Below are 19,307 nucleotides of genomic sequence, written 5' to 3' on the forward strand. Positions count from 1 at the left end.
AAGGCTACACACAAGACTTCTGGCTAGTCCTTCTATATGGTACCACAGCAGTAGGCACCAGCCTTATATGAATGTCTTTGCAATATTCCAGATACAAACTGTTACATGTGCCTAAAAGTATCACCCCTTCTGCCCTACCAGAGGGCATAAAGTACTTCACTGATAGTGGCTTCTTTGGGTAAGAAATTTGCTTCGGAAGTGCCTTGTCTATTACTTTCAGGTAAGAAAGAATATACCAGAAGTGACCTGAAAGATTTGATAACTTTCAGAGGACCTGGCTGTCATTTTACACTCCTTTTCCAACCACCATCGGCATTCCAGCAAGGCTCAGAACACAGCAAAAGGCCCTAAGAAGAACCAAGTGGAATACAATTTTAATTGTGCCTTGTCTTTAGACTGGATAGCTCCTAACAGCTTAGGGTTTTGAATTTGCTGCACATGAAGGTGCTATGTGGTAAAAATTTAAATATGGCAAAATCTGTAAATATTATTTAGTATCTTAGGACTAAATAATTTTTGAATCATGGCCTTTCATCATAGCCATTTATAAAAGTCTACTGATTTTAGAATGTGGGGAATTAAACCCCCCTTTCTAGCGGTTTGTATACAATATAAATGGATGTCTACTGGAATGCATTTTATAGCTTGAAAGTTCTGCTTTTATAAGAAATATGCCCATCTTGTTGCCCCCTTGGGGTACAGTCACCAAAGGTCCTTTTCCTCCAACACAGGCACAACAATGCCTAATCAATTCTATATTTGCCAGAGACCCATTAGATGGGTGCCAGACTTCCCAAAACATTCTAGTTGGGAGTACCTGAGATGAGGGGCGGGGGTCCAGTTCAGTGGTGGTGTGCTTGCTCAGCAAGTACAAAGCCCCGGGTTTGATTCCTGACACGACATAAAAAAGTAATCAGGGTGATCTTTGCCTTTCTGTTAAAAAAACCAAACCAAACTAAGATGTTTCACAACTCACAAACAACTGAGGGAGTTCTTATTTAGTATTGGTAGCTTAATGAATTAGGTAGAAGGACACATCTAAATTCTGTTGAGTTTAGCTGAAACAAAGACTAGGCCTTGCTTCCAAAACAACATGCTATTTGAACAGTAAAACCCTCCAGAGTCCAGAGATAAGCACAGTTTCTGAGCATAATCTCCCCACTCCCCCCCGCCCCCCGCCTGCCTTGGTCAGCTTGCAGAGGCATGGGCGAGAGGACAATGCCAATACAAATGGAACTGTATTCGAAGGAAGCAAAAGGAGGGCCAGAGCAGTGGGTGAAAAGTTAACTGACTTCACTTAGACCACCATATTAAAACCAGATGTGGCTAAACTGTTTGGATGAGAAAAACTGGTGTTACTGATAGCGTGAACAAACCCTTTGTGCTTCCCTCCCAATACAGTATCATTACAGGGCGCTGGAGGTGTCATTTTCTTTCATTCCACATGTAGCACATTCTCAACAAGTTAAACCGTTTCTAATCTCGTGTAATTAGATAGGTCTCGCTACATCCCTCAGTTGAAGGATTTTATGAGCTTTCTTGTTCTGTCTCCCTTTTGTGACAGCTTCTTTGGAGCTGGAAACTAACATTTACTAACATTTCTTCCCTTCTGGCACCTGTCAGCTGGATGGGCTCTGGGAAAAGGAGGCTCGGGAGGAAAGGAATGGAATGCCTACTCCCTGCCTGCCTGGCTTGGTATCACAGCCCTCTTTGTCTTGCTCTGCTCTGGAAAGTGCTATTAAATATACATTCAAAATAAACAATGGGCAGAGGGACGAATAAAATGATGAAGATCTTAATTTTCTATTTAACATAAACGTCAAGTTCCTTTATTTACTAAATGTGCAGCCAGGGTGAGGTGCGAGCCAGAGATGGAAGCTCTTTCATACAGCCCCAGGGTGACCCACCCTGCAAAGCACAGAGGCTCAGCTCTTTGATCTCCCCGGCCAGTCACTTTGGGCAGAGCCCACCACTAGCTACAGCGACCCCAGCATGACTGCCTTCTCTTTCTTTTGGAGCAGAGTTTGAGGAGTCATCGGACATTTGACATCAGAATCAAAGGCTGGATAAACACAAGGGTTTTTACTTCAATGAAGAAATAATAATCGCCCTTTGGAATTGAAAGTTTTCCCTTCAAAAGGCTTTACGGCTTTCCCCCAACAAGAGCTTTTCTGGGGTCATTTCTTGACCATTCTGTGACGTCTTTGTGAGGTCGCTGACTGGCAAATGCTCTCCATGTGTCGACGGGAAAACACAGAATTAAGGCCGATTATGCTTCTATGTTGTAGGGCTTGTGCATGATTGATTATATGCAGGGCCTGACCTCTTACCACAAAATTCTGTGGTTTTTGTCCCATAATGAGGAAAGACAACTGAAGGAGTGCAGTATAGAACAGAAATGCATGAGTGACAGGGCCACCTGACGTTCCCTGGTACTTTACAGTTTATAAATCGCTTTCAGAGTTGCCCTTTCATGGATAGGCAGTGTTCACTCCTATTTCACCAAAGCAACTGGACAGCAGAAATAAGAGCCTGAGTTGGCACTGGCAGAGCTCCGGGTTTCTCACGCCAGGGCGGGGCCACTGGGGTGAGCGAGTGCTGTGCCTTCCAGGAATAGTACTGGCTGCCCGAGAGAGACTCCTTGTAGATGGTCTGGATTGGAGATTAAGTTGGGTTCTCTTTGCATTCCATTTAGCAGATTGCTCATGCTTTCACTACAGATCAGGCTCAGGAATTCCTCTGCCAGCTGAGAATCTGAATGTTGCTTTGGCTGTGAGACAGTATCTTATTTATTCCCATAAATCCCTTCCCCCTCTTGTCCCTGAGTACTTTCACCCTAAAATGGAAAAGGGGGCAGGGAAGATGATGTGAACATTTGGGTGCTGGACCGAAGCCACCCTTGGCAGTTTTTGTTCATCTCTAAGACGCTCCCCAGCATCGACTATAGGCCAGTGAGTCACCCAGAGTAACACATAGTCCCTGTAGCCTTCATAAATTAGTTCCTCAAAAGTGCTGCTGAGGAAACAAAGCAAGCGGAGTTCAAGGGTGAAAAGCAAAAGCTGCTTTAAAGAACACTAGTCAATTTCCAAGGAGAGGATGAAGATGGGGCTGCAAGTGATGAAAGTGGTCTGCACTTTTCAGATTTCCTCTCCAGTTTTAAAGTGGAGGCTTGAGCCTCTTATGTCCAAGGGGAGCTTTGACATGAGGAAGTCAGTTCACCCTGGCCCTGCTCACTGTCTAACAATCCAGGGGCTCTGAGCAGTTACACAGCTCAGCATCCCTGGCAGAGGGAGGGCAGTCCCAAATTGGAAAGGAAGAAAAACGAGAAGCAGCTGGCACAAATGATGCCTAGTGCTACGCTACTCATCTATCCAGCTGTCTCTTTAGCATCGCTGTTAGTGCATCTCTCAATGACCAAGCTCAGTTTGTACACATAGAGGTCTCTTTTGGTCATTGCTGTGTTTGCTTGCCATGAAACAGAGGGAAAAAAATGTAAAGATAAGCGAAGTCAGATGGGCAGACACATCTGTAAAGATGTTTGCAGGTGCTCCTTTCTGGAAACGTACACAGAAGGAACACCACACAGGAGGGTTCTGTACAGTGCCCAGAAGCCACTTGTCACAGGCAGCATGGAGGGTGAGGACAGGCTGCATTGGTCTGTAGGACAGTTTCACTTACACTTCTATTTATAGTCTCAAAACTAAATATGAAAATGGGAGTTCCTGATTAAAGGATGGCCATTTGGAGATACGCGTGGCTTTGTTTTTCTACACTTCTAGAGAGCCAACTCAGCAATACTTAGAAGAGCTCTAATCAATAGAGAGGAGGTTAATTACTCACCAACCTGGAGACCAGGAGGGGAAATGTGCAAGCTGTTTTCCCCTCAGGTAGACTTAGAATTTTTGTCTGTTTAGGCTGGAAGGGACTACAAAGTGTATCCTAGTTAAACCCCGAAGAGAACTCTGGAAGAATTGGATGTTGTCTTGGGTCACATGAGCTGGTGGAAAATTCCATTAGAAAACAAAACAAAACCACCTCTCTGGTGCTTTACGCCTCAAGTTTCTGCCCATCCTCCAGCCCTGTACCTTTAGAGACCTCTAAAGCTACCCAGCATGTCAGAGTCTGTCCAATTTCGCTCTTCTATGACAACACTGGGAAGCTCAGTGCCTGAGTACATCCTTGGCCACTACACAGGGCATGATTATTCCTGTACTACTGAGCTTCCTGAAATCTGCCCTCTTTTACAGGCAGTAGGAGGGAAATAGGAGAGCCATGCACCCAGACCAACACAGCTGCTGTGGAAGTCCACTACTGCTTACAAGTCTGTTTTTTTACTCTTTAAAACCTTTCTTTATAAAACCTTAATTTCAACAAAAGCTGTAACAATGGCTGCAGGTCGGGCTCACTAGTAAGAAATTTGGCTAGCATTCATGGAGGCCTAGGTTCCATCTCCAACAACCTGCCCTCACTCCCTGCCCCATGCAATTGTATATATTTCTAGTGTATGAGGTGGTGTTTTCACATATACATTATTAAAAAGCGATGAAACCAAGCTAAAGAACATATCTTCTGGGTTGGGAGAGGGTGAGGAGATATTAGTCAAAGGGCATGCGTGTCAGGTAGGAGGAGGAAGGATCACGATGAACTTAACACTGGCCCGCTGTGTACTTGGAAATTGCCAGAGGAGCAGATTTGAAATGTTTTCATCATAGTTTTTACAGGTTCCAATCTGAAAGTTCTTAGAAGAAAAGAATTCCTCTCAAGTTCTCATTTTAAGATATAATTGATATGTACAAATGCCTCATATACCTAAATCATATTTGTATGTAATTTTCTATACCTAAACACTTAACATACATGTAAATTATGGAGTCTAAAATATGTAGCTGTAAACCTACCACTGCCGTGCACACATCTACCAAATATGACCAGCTGCACTGAGGCACCCGTCCCCCACAAGCTACCCTCACCCCACCCCACTGTTTTAAGTACTAGAGCGGTATGGTAACATGTAATATCTGATAGAGGAAGTCCTATCTTACTGCTCTTCAAGAATGCCCTGGCTTTTCTTTGCATACCTATATAAAATTTAGAAGCAACTCATCAAATTCCATGAAAGGCCCTGTAAGATTTTTGATAGGAATTACAATGGCTATATTGATTGCTTTAGACTATCTATTGATTGTAAAGGATAGCTTTACAATATTGAGTCTCCCTACCTCTGAACAGGACACGGCTCTTTATCTTGATAAAGTTTTATAATTTCCTCCACAATGGATCTCTGGCACATATTTTGTTTGATTTATTCTTGACACCTTCTATTTTTACTGCTGTCGTAGTTTTAATTGCATTTTTGATTCTTGCTGCTGCTGTATAGACATGACACTGATCTCCTTGCATTCTTTCTGAAATGTGTATCAATCCGACTTTTCCATTTAGCTCTAGTAACATTCCTCCAGGCCTCCGTGACTCTCTGTTGCTTAGTGCAACTGTCAATTTTCAGTTCTTATCTTGCTTGATTTTCCCAGCAGCACGTGACACAGTTGAGCACAACCTCCTCTTTGAAACACATTTGTCACCTGGCTTCTAGAACTGCATACTCTTGATTTTCCCTCTTTGTGTCTGTTTTCAGTTCTTTCTGTCTTCTTTGCTAGTTCTTATTTCTCCTCCAACATTTTGACTTGGGACTATCTCAGAGCTCAGTTTCTAGACATCTCCTCTTCTCCAGCTATACACCACCCCCCTTGGTGATTTTATTTATCTCATAGTTTTAAAATTTACCCATATATTAACTCCCAGTTTTACAATGCTAGTCCAACTCACCGTCAGGAAATAGCTAGAGAGCTGTATTTTTCCCTTCTACCAACTTGACATCTCCAGCTCAACATGCCCAAGCTGGACTCTTTAACTTATCATTTGAAACTATGCTTCCCACAGTCTTCTCTCAGTTTCTGACTCCGTAATTCCAGTTACTCAGAAAAAAAATCTTTGAGTCCTTGCCTTCCCTCAGCCCACACACAATATGTTAGAGAAACCTACTCATCCTACCTTTGAAATATACATGTGCTTCTCACAGTGTACTCCTGCAGTCCGAGTTCAAGCCACCACAATGTTTTAAAAGTGATTTTAGTAAGATATAATCTACACACCATAAAACTCATCCATCCAGCCTTTTAGTGTATTTACAGAGTTAGGTGAACACCATCAGAACCTAATTAGAGAATATTTCGGTTTCCTCTAAAGGAAAGCAGTAGTCATTAACAGTCATTCTTGATTGTTTCTTTCTCCACACCAAGTGGCTTTAGGCACATCTTAATCTCCTGTTGCTAAAGAATGTGGCCTTTGCGTGCTGTGCTCCATTATTCTTTATTACCATTCCATAATTCTCCATTGTATAAATATAAAATACCACATTTTAAAAGATTTATTTATTTTATGTATGTGAGTACACTGTAGCTGTCTTTAGACACCCCAGAAGAAGGTGTCAGATCCCATTACAGATGGTTGTGAGCCACCATATGGTTGCTGGGATTTGAACTCAGGACCTTTGGAAGAGCAGTCAGTGCTCTTAACCACTGAGCCATGTCTCCAGTCCCCACATTTTATTGATATGCTGACCATCTCTGACATTTGAATTATCTCTACTTTCAAATTAACATGAATAGTGCTGCTGTGAACATTTGTGTACAAGTTTTTGTGTGGACATGTTTTCTATTTTTTTATTATTTAAAACAAAATTAAATTAAATTAAATTTTATTTCATTTTGATTGTATTCTTCCCCTCCCCCAAATCCTTCCAGATCCTCTCTCCTTCCCTATCCACCCAAGTTTTTTTCTCAATAAACAAAACTACAACAACAAAACCTAGGAAAACAAAATAAACTGTGCCCTGCTACGGATAAAAAACTAAATACATAACCCACCAAACAGTGACCAAATAAAAGTGAGTACTCGTGTGCATGTACACACACACACACACACAAACACACACTGTGGAGTCCGTTCATTATATGCTGGTCAACTACTCCTGAACATGAGGCCTGTCCTGGAGTGGTTGACATATCCAGTGTTACTCTATTGGAAACAAAAGGTTTTCCCTCTCCTAACCTTTACCCTTATGGCTAGGTTTTCATTCATTCCCTCATTAATTTTAGAATATATGACAAAATAACATTTAGCAAGAAAAAGCAAAACTATTAGTTCAGAGTTAGAATATACAAATCAACAGAAGGAAAAGGGTCCAGGAGAAGGCACAAGAATCAGAACCGCCCAAGAATCCATAAAAACTCTAAACCGTAAGCCATAGTATACGTGCAGAGGACCTGCTGTGGACCTGTGTTGGTCCTGTGCTTGCTGCTGCAGTCTCTGGGAGTTCATGTGAGCTTTGCTCATGTTGATCTTGAGGGTCTTGTTTTCTTGGTGTCCTCATGTTTTCACTGGGTAAATATCTAGGAGTGGAATTGCTGAGTCACAGGTTTACCTTTCGGAAGAACTGCCAGTCTGTCCTGAAGCAGCTGTGATATTGTGTTACCATTGGCAGCCTATGAGGATTCCAGCTGCCCAGACACTGACTCTCACTGGTTATTATTTTGATAGCAGTCATCCTATCTCATATGGGTTTGACACTAACAACTTTTCATGATCTTGTTGGTCATTTGAATAGATTCGATAAAATTTTTTATTAAACCTGTTCATTCACTGATACATTGTTTGCATATGTGTATGTGCGAGTGTGCCATGGTGCACACATGGAGATAAAATACAAGTGGTGGGTAAAGTTAACTCAGGTTGTAAGGCTTGGGGACAAGTGTGTGCACATGGTTTACACACACACACACACACACACACACACACACACACACATATGCAGGCAAAATACTCATAATGCATAACATAAAAATAAGTTAATGTATAATAAATCTCAGAAAAGCTTGGCAGGAAGTTACTTGCTAAGGCATCTCAATGGCCCTTTCATTCTTTTGTGCTATATTATTAAGGTTTAGCTCTATGGTGCATTCTAGAAAATGTTCCATGTATATGTAAGACTGAGTATTCTGTTTTCTAGTAGAGTATCCATCCATCCATCCATCCATTCCATCCATCCATCCATCCATCCATTCCATCCATCCATCCATCCATCCATTCCATTCCATTCCATCCATCCATCCATCCATCCATCCATCCATCCATCCATCCATCCATCTCTCCATCCATTTATCTATCCATACATAGACTTATATACTACCTATTAGTAGGACATTTAATTCTTAAATTATTATTTGTCTCTTTCTTCATTCTTCTCTGTCCATTATTTTATTAGGTTATGTTGAGGCTCTACTGTCAGATACCTACACATGTTTTTGTTATTTGTTTGTTTGTTTTTTAATATGGTCTTGTTATATAGCCCATGTTGGCCTTGAATTGTGGTGCTGGTGGCTCAGCCTCCACAGTACTTAGATTACATATATGGGTGAACTAGAATTGTTTGACTTTTTCTATTTTTGTGGTACCAAGGATTGCACATAGGGCCTCTTGCATGCTAGACAAACTCTCTGCCACTGAGTGACACCCCTAGCACTCTTTTTCATTTTCAAATTGAAGACAGGCTGGCCTTAAACTCACAGTATAGCCCAGAATTTGCAATCCTCCTGCCTCAGTTTCTTAAGTAGCTGGGATAACAAGGCTTGCATCACCTGGGTTAACTGGCTTTACCCTTTTACTATCATGAAATGTTTGTTTATAGTCCTAGGAATACTTTTCTTATAAAGTTTGTATTTTTATGTTGTGCATTCAATATGTCCTTTTTTTTTTCTTTAGTAGTTGTTGCTTACATAGTACATCAATTTTTTTGTCTGCCTTTTTCTTTCAACATATTTGTATCTTTTGGGGGAAATTGCCAGATTGTCAGCAGTCTGACAATATTTGCCTTTGGGTTAGCTAGTTCACCCCCATGTCATTATTATTCAGTGCCTGCCCTTTTGTTTACTCGTGTGTCTGTGAGTGGGTGGGCGCATATGGGTGTCCATGCATGCAGAGGCTAGAGGCCAACCTCAGGTACTATTTGCTAGGCACCATCAACCTTGTTTTGTGAGCCACTGTCTTTCACTGGTCTGGAGCTTCCTGAGTAGGCAGGCAGGCTGTCTAATGAGCCCCAGGGATCCTCACATCTTTACCTCCCTGCTAACAGAGATGCCTGGTGTTTTTTTAAATGTGTCCTGGGGATCGACCTCAGGTCCTCCAGCCTGCATGGCAGCGCTTATCAGACTCAACTATTTCTCCAGTCCTATGGACTGCTTTCTGCATTTTGATTTGTTTTGTATATGCAATCTGCCTTTTTTTGGGTTTTGATTATCTCTTAGGTAGTTACTATATGATTTTAAGTTTATTTTCATAATTTAAAGGTTAAGTTTGAGCTAACCTTCTAAGTGGCATTTTTAGGGCTCACAGTAACATTTGAATTTACTAGAATGAACTTTAGATTTATGCTGCCTTAGTTTCAGTGAGATACAGGCGCTGTATGTAACTTTGTTGTACCACCTCTTTTTGTAATTATTACTATATATACCCACATGTACATACTTATGTAAGTTCTAAACCCAACAAAATATTACTTCTTTATTACTTTATACGATTTTATGCTTTTTTAAAAGGCTGGAAGAAGAAAGGAGATTGAATTTGTGTTTTTAGGGTTCATTATACTAATATTCTTACTCTTTGCTTGGTTTTCATTTCTTCCTCTGCATTTGAGTTACCATCTGGTATCATTTCCTTACTGAAATGGGGCTTTGCTCTTATTTCCTTCCTTTGTGCTATATGATTATTAATTATATTCCATTGCCCTGCTTATAATCCTAACAGTACAATTGTTTTATGCAATTAATTTTTAAATAAGTCAAGAGAGGAAAGGGGAAGAAATATGCAATTTGATTATCTTTTCATATTAAGCACATGATTACCTGTAGTAGTGTTCTATGTTTTGCATATGGAATCACATTACTGCCTGGGGTTACCTGCTCGCATTCTGAAGAACGTCATTCAGTACTTTTAAAAAGAAGGTATCCTAGCAAGGAATTCTGTTTTCTTGTAAACTGGGACTGCCTTTATCACTTTTACATTTTCTTGTTGAATTTTTTTCTTTTTCTTTTAATCAATGTAAAAATTATACAGTTTTTTTTGGGGGGTACAGTGCAATATTTCAAAACCACAAGTACAATCCTGGATTGATAAGACTGAATCTTATCTATTTAATTTGTTTTATATTTGACACCTTCACCTTGCTTTTGTTACTTCTTTATAAAACACACAGTAAATTATTGTTAATTGTAAACACATCATAGTACTGTAGAACATTGTGACTTAATCTCATCTGACTAGGTTCTGGGACCTAAACCTAACTTTCTTGCATCCCCCAACCTTTTATGCTTCCTACCCTCTAGTAATTGTATTCTCAGAAAATATTAAATATTTTATTTTAATTTTTAAAAAGTATCTTAGAACATACCAGGTTTGATATGAGATTTTCAGACATATTTTATCTTGGTTGATTGTCTTCGTCCTTACTCCGGCTCAGCCCCTCAGCCCCCTCTCCTCGTTACACTTTTTCTCCTACTTGGTGACTGCTGGGAGGCAAAGGCTGACAAGGAGGAAGCAGAAGCAGCAGGGAGGGGTTCCGAACACCTAAGTGAGAACATGTAATATTTGTCTTTATGTGTCTAGCTCACTTCCCATGTCTTCCAAGCCCACCCATTTTACTGTAAATAATAGACTTAAATTATTTTCATAGCTGAATAATAGTTTATTATGTATAATATAAAAATATATATGGTGAAAGTATCTCTGCTGTGTTGATTTCATTTTCTTTGGATTTATGTACAGAAATGGGGATTGAGATCGTTAATTTAACAGATTTATTTTTATACTGAGATTATTTGTTAGATTTTATTTTTAGTTTTATTTTGACTGTGAACGTCCATAGTGTTTCCCAATAAGGGTTGTGTTAATTCACATTTCTACTATAAGCCATGAGAATTTTGTTTTCTCCAAATCCTGAGTAGAATTTGGTATATTTCTTTTTTGATATTAGCTATTATGACTGGGGTAAAGTGATATCTCATTTAACAGTTGGTTTTAAAATCAGGTGTGTGTGTGTGTGTGTGTGTGTGTGTGAATGAAGGTATGCCCACAAAGGCCAGAAGTGTTAGATGCCCTAGAACTGGAGTTACAGGCATTGTGAGCTACTTGACATGACTGCTGGGAACTGAACATGGGTCTTCTAACACAGGCTCCTAACTAGTGAATCATCTCTCCAGCATACTTCATTGTAGTTTTGATTTACGTTTCTTTAACAGCAAATGATGCTGAATATTTTTCATATACTTCTTGGCCATTGGTAGTTTTATTTTAAGAATATTCTGATAATTTGCCTACTTTAAACTCGGATCTTCCTGGTTTTCTATTGTTGAGTTCCATAAATACCCTAGACAGCAATCCTTGGTTGTATGAACTATTTTGCAGTTTCCCTCTGTCCTTTGCAGCACAGAAGCTTCTTAGTGTTATATAGTCTTAGTTGTCTTAGTTTTGCTTTCATTGCTCGTGCTTTTGGGTGTTTCCCTGCCCCCATTATTTCCTTATATCAATGTCCCTAAGTGTTTCCTTATTTTTTCTAGTACTTTCTTCAGTTTCAGGTCTTACACTCTCTCTTTAAGCCATATTGGATTCATTTATTTGTGTGTGTGTGTGTGGGGGGGGGGTGAGCAACAGGGGTCAACATTCAGTTTTTTTGCATAGGGATATTCAGTTTTTATAGTAGTGTTTACTGAAGGGTTATCATTTCTCCAGTGCTATTTTGATGCCTTTGTCAAGATCCAGCAGTCTACAGGCATATGGGTTTTTCTTGGACTTCCGGTCTGTTGTACTGTCTTATCTGTTATAGTTTTATGCTTCTCATATATTGTCTTGGCTACTACAGCCTTAAGGTGTATCTTGAGATCATGCCTTCAGCTTTGTTTGTACTCCAAGTTGCTCTGGCTGCTAAGGTTCTTTGTATTTCTATATGAACTTTAGGGTTTTTTTTGGGGGGGCAGTGGGTATTTCTGTAAAGAATGCTACAAGTGTTCTTTCTGATGGGAAATAATACCCTGAATCTGTGAACTGTTTTGGCATTACATTTTTATTCTATTGTAATTATTTTGGTTGTATGTGTGTGGGCATAGCATTCAGTGGGCACATAAGTGGAGGTCAGGGTACAACTTGCAGGAGCCAGTTCTCTCTACCATATGGATTCCAAGTAGTGAACTTAGGTTGTCAGGCTTGGTGGCAAGTGCCTTTCCCCACTGAGCCATCTCACTTGCCTAAGGGCATTTTTAATAGCTCAGATTCTTTTAATCCATGAGCAGCGAAGTTTTTCATTTTTCAAATGTCTTCTTCATTCACTTTGTCTTTTTAATCAGTATTTGTAATATAATCTAGAGGTCTTTTATTTTCTTGGTGAAACTTATTCATAGGTATTTTATTTTTTTTGTTACTATTATGAATGGGATAGCGGTAATGATTTCTTTCTTAGCAAGTTTATTATTGGTGAGCAAAAATGCTACTTCTTTTCTATATTGATTTTTGTATAGTTATTAAGATTACCAAGTTTATTGGTTAGTTTTGAAGATCTTTTGTGGAATCTTTAGGTTTTCCTGTATATGGGATCATGTCATCTGAAAACAGATTTTTTTTTCAAGATATGGTTTCTCTGTGTGGTCCTTGATGTCCTGGAAGAGCAGAGTAGCCTGCATCTCAGAGGTTCATCAGCCTGTCTTTGCCTCCCCAGTGCTGGGATTAAAGGCATTTGCCATCACATCTGGCTTGAAAGAAAAAAATTTCTTGTCTATCTTTTTTTCTTGTGTAACTGATATGGCTAATGCTCCCTTTTATTTTATAAAGATATTTTTCTAGATAGTTCTCGGTGCCTTTTAAATTTTAAAATATTTACTTTATGTGTATTTATGTGGACACCTGAGTAAGTGTGTGTGTTTGTGTACCACATGCATGCAGAAGCCCTTAGAAGTTAGAAAAGGGTGTCAGATCCATCCATGGAACTGGAGTTATAGGAGGTCATGGACCACCATGTAAATTCTGGGCACAGAACCCAGATCCTCTCCAACAGCAGCATGCAATCTTAAGTGGTAAGCCATCTCACAAGCCCCTGGTGTGTTAAGATAAAAACTTAAAAAAAAAAAAAGCCTGTATTGTGTCTGATGAGAAGTCAACTGTTAATGTTCTCGGGGTTCCCTTATATGTGATGGGTCTCTAGTCCCTTCTTGTTTTTGAGGTTGTCTTTTGCTTTTCAGCATCTTACTACATGTCTCCCGGGTATGGCCTTTGTTTACCTTACTTGGAATTAACTGAACCTGAGCATGTAGATAAATATCTTTACCCAATGTGAAAGGGCTTCGGCAATTATTTCTTTGACTATCTTTCTCTGTCCTTCTTCCGTTTTTTTCCAGTACTCTACTTACGCACACTGATGTGCTCAATTTTACCCCACGTTTCTTTGAGCCTGTTTATCTTCATTCTTTTCACTGTCTTCAGATTGCATAATCACTAGTCATACATCTTCACATTGGCTGATTTATTCTCCTGCCAAGTCTAATCTACTATCAACCCCTATCTAGCCAATTTTGCATTTTAATTATTGAACTTCTCCCTAAAGAGTATCTATTTGGAGGTAGGTGGCACACACTACCCACCATCACAGTCCTTAGGAAGACTGCTGCCTAGGCTTTTCCAGACCATCCTAGGCTACATACCAAGATCCTGTTCCCTTCCTGAAAGAAAGGGAGAAAGGAAGGAAGGAAGGAAGGAAGGAAGGAAGGAAGGAAGGAAGGAAGGAAGGAAGGGAGGGGGGAATGACAGAACAAATGCAACATATGTAGTTCCTTTCTTCTTTACAGTTTCTATTGCCATCCTATCTTCCACAATGCCTATTTTTTCTACAATAGGTCTTGTCATGTAATGCAGGCTAACCTTAAACTCACGATCCTCCTGCCCAGCTCTACTGAATGCAGGGATTACATGTATGTAACCTCATATCTGTGAGAGAACCCTGTCTCTTGCCTTAATTCCTTAAGTATTTCTACCTTTGAGTGCGTTTATAGTAATTGCTATGAAATATTTGTTCAGTTCACTCTCTGAGCTCCTATAAGAATGCCCCCTTCCCTTTATTTAGTATGTCATGTTTTTTTTTGTTGTTGTTGTTGAAACTTGGAGATTTAAAATACTGTACTGGAACTGCGGTTAGTGCTTTTACCCACCTTGCACCAGAGACCTAGCCGCTGTTAACTATGCAGTCACTTGGTTGTTTACTGATCTGAATGAATTTCTTCTGAGAAGTCTATCCGCCCTGCAGTGTGTAAAGCCACTGATGAACTTGCTGAGGTCTGCCCTCTTGTTTATTCTTCTTTTAACTCTTGGGTTGCACAAGCCACTTACAAAGGCTGTGTTAAGCCACCGAAGCCAGAGTTTTATGTTTTAGCACTGATGGTTCTGCCTTGGTGTTTCCCATCACAGTTCAGGAGTTTATATTTTTTGCTCCCTATTCATCCAGAAATTAGGAGTTTGGCAGTTTTCTCTTTGATAGCTTTGGAGAACAAAAAGCCTTTGGGGCTTGTGTGTAGTCCTCCAGACTATCAGGGGTAAGCTTGATTTTTATTTTAAGCTTGGTTTCCCTGGAGTCCCCTTGGGCTAGAGCAGGTTATTATTCAGTCAATGTTTAGCCAGAACTGCATCATCAAACCTCTTGTGCCCATGATTTATTTCCCCTGTGTTGATAGGTCAGTGTGCAGTTCAGGGAATGCTCCAGTCTGCCCTAAGGCCTGAGCTGATTGCTGTTGAGTGGGTGTAGCCTAACATCTAAACTCCTAGAGTTTACTGATACTAGGGGCCCTCTTTGTTGTCTGTCTCCTGGTTTTCGCTACAAAAATGGCTGTTTTATTTGCATCATTGAACTATCAGTTTTCGTCCTCTTAAATTTTCTTTACCAAACTTTCCTTTAAAAAAAAATACGACCCTTAGACACAGAATGCCCTAGTCCTCATTCCAAATGTTCAGGCCCTCAAACACATCTAGTGGTTCATTGTCTTTATGGCCATCCTAGGTCCTGTGGGCAGAACTTCCATGCTACTGCTCAGAGTTAGGGATAACAACTTTTTTTCCATCAGTGACATCCTATATCCACATGAGTGCTGAAGGGTATCAGCTCCTGCCTGGTCTTCTTGGTATGCTCTTCCTTGTGTGCAATCTCTGCCTGTGAGTGAGCTGGGGTTAGAATAGTCAGGGCCTTTACATTGTCAATCTGCCATGCCTAAGAGCAGAGCTTGTGTCCTTTATGGGGAATGTGGGTGGAGGGAGAGAGACTCAGTCCTCTTGATCACATGACTTCTTGTCACATAGCTTCTGCAAAGATTGGGGAAGATGAGAGATGGCAGCTTACCTGCAGCTCTTTGAGTAAATCAGATGTAGTCTGGGAACTGAGTTGGGGGGGGGTCTGTCTCTTGGCTCTTCTTGCTCAGAACAGTATATATAGGGTGGGACTTTTGGAATGTAGAGCAGGGCGTGGGGGTTATGAGGGAATGGGTCATAGCTCAGGTATCTCAGACTATCATTGTCCCTTCTGAGAGTGGAATTACTGGCTTGCCAATTGCTATATGCCTTTGGAACAATTTCTGGAGACTTTAAATGATTGGGCTGTTTATTTATTTATCTTTTTTTTGAAGAATATTACAAATGTGTTTATTTTTATGTTTTTTCATCTTTATTTTATTTTATTTTTTTCCTAATTTTTTATTAGGTATTTTCTTCATTTACATTTCAAATGCTATCCCGAAAGTCCCCCATACCTCCCTTCCCGCTCTCCTACCCACCCACTCCCACTTCTTGGCCCTGGTATTCCCCTATACTGAGGCATATAAAGTTTGCAAGACCAAGGGGCCTCTCTTTCCAATGATGGCCGACTAGGCCATCTTCTGCTACATATGCAGCTAGAGACACAGCTCTGGGGGGTACTGGTTAGTTCATATTGTTATTCCACCTATAGAGTTGCAGACCCCTTTAGCTCCTTGGGTACTTTCTCTAGCTTCTCCATTGGGGGCCCTGTGATCCACCTAATAGCTGACTGTGAGCATCCACTTCTGTGTTTGCTAAGTCCTGGCATAACCTCACAAGAGACAGCTATATAAGGGTCCTTTCAGCAAAATCTTGCTAGTGTGTGCAATGGTGTCAGCGTTTGGAGGGTGATTATGGGATGGATCCCTGGGTATGGCAGTCTCTAGATGGTCTATCCTTTTGTCTCAGCTCCAAACTTTGTCTCTGTAACTCCTTCCATGGGTGTTTTGTTCCCAACTCTAAGAAGGGTCAAAGTGTCCACACTTTGGTCTTCATTCTTCTTGAGTTTCATGCGTTTAGCAAATTGTATCTTATATCTTGGGTATCCTAAATTTCTGGGCTAATATCCACTTATCAGTGAGTACATATTGTGTGAGTTCCTTTGTGATTGGGTTACCTCACTCAGGATGATGCCCTTCAGGTCCATCCATTTGCCTAGGAATTTCATAAATTCATTCTTTTTAATAGCTGAGTAGTACTCCATTGTGTAAATGTACCACATTTTCTGTATCCGTTCCTCTGTTGAGGGGCATCTGGGTTCTTTCCAGCTTCTGGCTATTATAAATAAGGCCGCTATGAACATAGTGGAGCATGTGTCCTTCTTAGCGGTTGGGACATCTTCTGGGTATATGCCCAGGGTATTTATCTATTTACTTACTTGTTTAATCTCTGTTGTTTTTAGCAGTTATTACCAGTTGTATTGCTCTTTGAGTGGTTCTTCAGAGGTCTTAACTCTTCCATTCTGAAAGTATTTCTCACAGACTAGGAAACAGCTCCCCACCACCGCTTCTTTTCATTTTTAGTCTTCATTGTCTCCAAAGAAATCCCAAATCATAGTTATAATCCAGGATCCTGACTCTCAATATGAGTAACTTAGGTCTTACTCGTCTGCACTGTTTATTTTTCAGACATATAGACACCATCCAAAACATTTCTTGTATCTTCTTAACTGTTGTGGCTTGATGAATCTGAACCAAGTTCAGTATCATTTCCTTCAAGAATTACCTCATCCTTTGGTACTTGAGAAACAGAACAAGCAATACCTGTCCTCATCTGACCCCCACAGATGTAATATTTTTTCTTTTTTATTTATTCCCTAAAGTGTTATTTATTTCTTAAAATTAATTTTTATATTTGTTGAATTTCTGGGCATATATATTCTGCCTGCATGTATGTATGTACACCACATGTGTGCCTGGTGCCCTCGAGTATCAGAAGATGTTAAGCCTCCTGGAACTGGAGTTATGGATGACAGTAAGCCACCATGTGGGTGCTGGGAGTTGAATCTGGATCCTCTGGAAGAGCAGTAAGTACTCTGAGTCATTTATCCAGCCCTCCAATAATTTTTCAGCCAAGAAAATTTGGATTTCAACCAGAAACCCATTCTCCTGAATAGTGATGTTGATGGGGTAAGTGAGCACACTTTGTTTCTTTATAACAAAGCCCTGCATAACATCCTTGAACACGTTCTGAACATGACTGCAGACAGGTCATACAGGAGCCAGTTTTGTTCTGTTTCCCCATTATTTGTCAACCAATGGCCTCTTCTTTTTCTTTCCAAGGAAAGTCAGATCTCTACTCATATGACTGAAGTCCCTCTGGAAGGACTCTCTGGGCTCTTCAGAATAAGTGTCCCTCCTTTTAGAGTTTTGTCAACATTTGTTGCCCAGCCACGGCTCTGAAGGCTTGCACTTTTGCTCTTCCAATGTCTCCTCTAAAACGGAAGCCCGGGTGAGCATACTTATATCTTCAGTCTTGTCAAATTCATTCACACTTTCCATTGTTTTCCTTCAGAATAAAATCTCAAGTTTTAAAAAACGTGGTCTTAAAGACCCTATACCTCTGCCTCAGTTACTCCTGTCATTCCCTCTGCTCCAGACACTCTCCTCCGTCTCAATCCCTCAAGACACTCCAAGAATGTCTTTGTGTGGTTTGAGTGTTAAGATTATATTAATCTTATTGAATGAACTGGGAAGTGCTCCATTTCTTCTTACTATTTGAAAGAATTTTTGTAAGACAGCAATTAATATACCTTTGACTGGTTAAGCGATCTACACAGTGTTCTTTCTTTATAAAAATATTTTAAATTACAGACAGAACTTTCTATTTTTGAGGTGAAAAAAAGAAAAAAGCCTAGGCCTCAAAGTTGCTAATGGCGGAAGGTGACCCTGAACTCCTGGTTTTCTATTTCTTCTTGAGTCATTTTTCTAGTTAATGCTTCTAGCAATGTGTTCATTTGGTTACACATGTATGTGCTTATGTGCTCACATAGATACATATGTGTATGTGGAGGGCCAAGAGTGGCATAAGGTGTCTTCTTCAATTGTTTTCCACCTTATCTTTTGAGACGAGGTCTCTTACTGAGCCTGGAGCATACTGATATGACTAAAGCCAAGACCAGCAAGCTTGTGTCTTTAGTGAGCGATGGCATGATGGGTACTCAGCTTTCACATGGATGCTGGAGACTGAACTCATGTCCTCATGTTTGTGTGGCCAGCACTTTGTCTACTGAGCCATCTCCTCAGCCCCATTTTAAAAGTTTCTTTGCTTTCTCTTATTAAATTTTTCTACCACACCTATAGCAACTTTCTTCCTTTCTAGTGACATGTTTTGGGCCTCATCTTTTTCTTGATCAACATTTCCTGGGATCTGTCAAGTTCTTCATTACTTAAAACTTTGTAGGATGAGAAAGACAGAATTTCATATACAGAATGGCAGGTCTAGTGGGTGGGGAGCCACAGGGAAGCTAAGGAACTGGAGGCAAGGGCTCTATTAAAATGGGGAACAAGAGCAGACAGGAAGGGCTAGGTAGAGATTGCAGAGGAAGTTCCGTGAAGCCACTGCATCAAGTCTGGATTTCCATCTGATCTGAATGAGCAGGGAGTTACTGGAGCATTGTGAGAGGCATGGTGGGAATGATGCCATTGCAGATGACCTGCATGGCCAGGCTCCAAGGGGAGAGAGGGCCAGCTAGCAGGCAGTTACAGATTCCCCGAGCACATTGAACACGGCAGGACAAGGCAGTAGAGAACAAATGGAAGGGCTCTGATTTGGTGAGTGATTCTATACAGGGGAAGACACAGAAACAGCAAAGTTGCCAAGAACAGAGTAGATGTGGAAAACAAGGAGCAAACAAGGTTAGAAAATCAAGGTTCAAT

General features: G+C 40.5%; 1 protein-coding gene and 1 long non-coding RNA gene across 24 annotated transcripts in view; one reads left to right on the plus strand and one right to left on the minus strand.

The window, feature by feature from the left end:
* The window catches only part of Hdac8 (histone deacetylase 8), a 220,744-nt gene that overhangs the window by 62,982 nt on the left and 138,455 nt on the right, over positions 1-19,307 (minus strand). Inside the window, exon 10 of one of the 4 annotated variants that reach the window (XM_011247670.3) lies at positions 8,813-10,677. The exons of the other annotated variants lie outside the window; for them this stretch is intronic. Within the exon in view, the coding sequence (XP_011245972.1) occupies positions 10,606-10,677 (72 nt within the window). The 3' untranslated portion in view covers positions 8,813-10,605. Of the gene's footprint in view, positions 1-8,812; positions 10,678-19,307 lie in introns of those variants that run through there. 4 annotated transcript variants of the gene reach the window in all.
* The window catches only part of Gm32262, a 208,974-nt gene that overhangs the window by 51,267 nt on the left and 138,400 nt on the right, over positions 1-19,307 (plus strand). For 17 of the 20 annotated variants that reach the window (XR_003953056.1, XR_003953050.1, XR_003953061.1 and 14 more), the window contains exon 1: positions 10,677-17,880. The exons of 1 other annotated variant lie outside the window; for it this stretch is intronic. This is a non-coding gene — a long non-coding RNA (predicted gene, 32262). Of the gene's footprint in view, positions 1-10,676; positions 17,881-19,307 lie in introns of those variants that run through there. 2 more of the 20 variants (XR_003953065.1, XR_003953060.1) reach the window with 1 other exon arrangement.

Source organism: Mus musculus, chromosome X (genome assembly GCF_000001635.26).
Source record: "Mus musculus strain C57BL/6J chromosome X, GRCm38.p6 C57BL/6J".
NCBI lineage: Eukaryota > Metazoa > Chordata > Mammalia > Rodentia > Muridae > Mus > Mus musculus.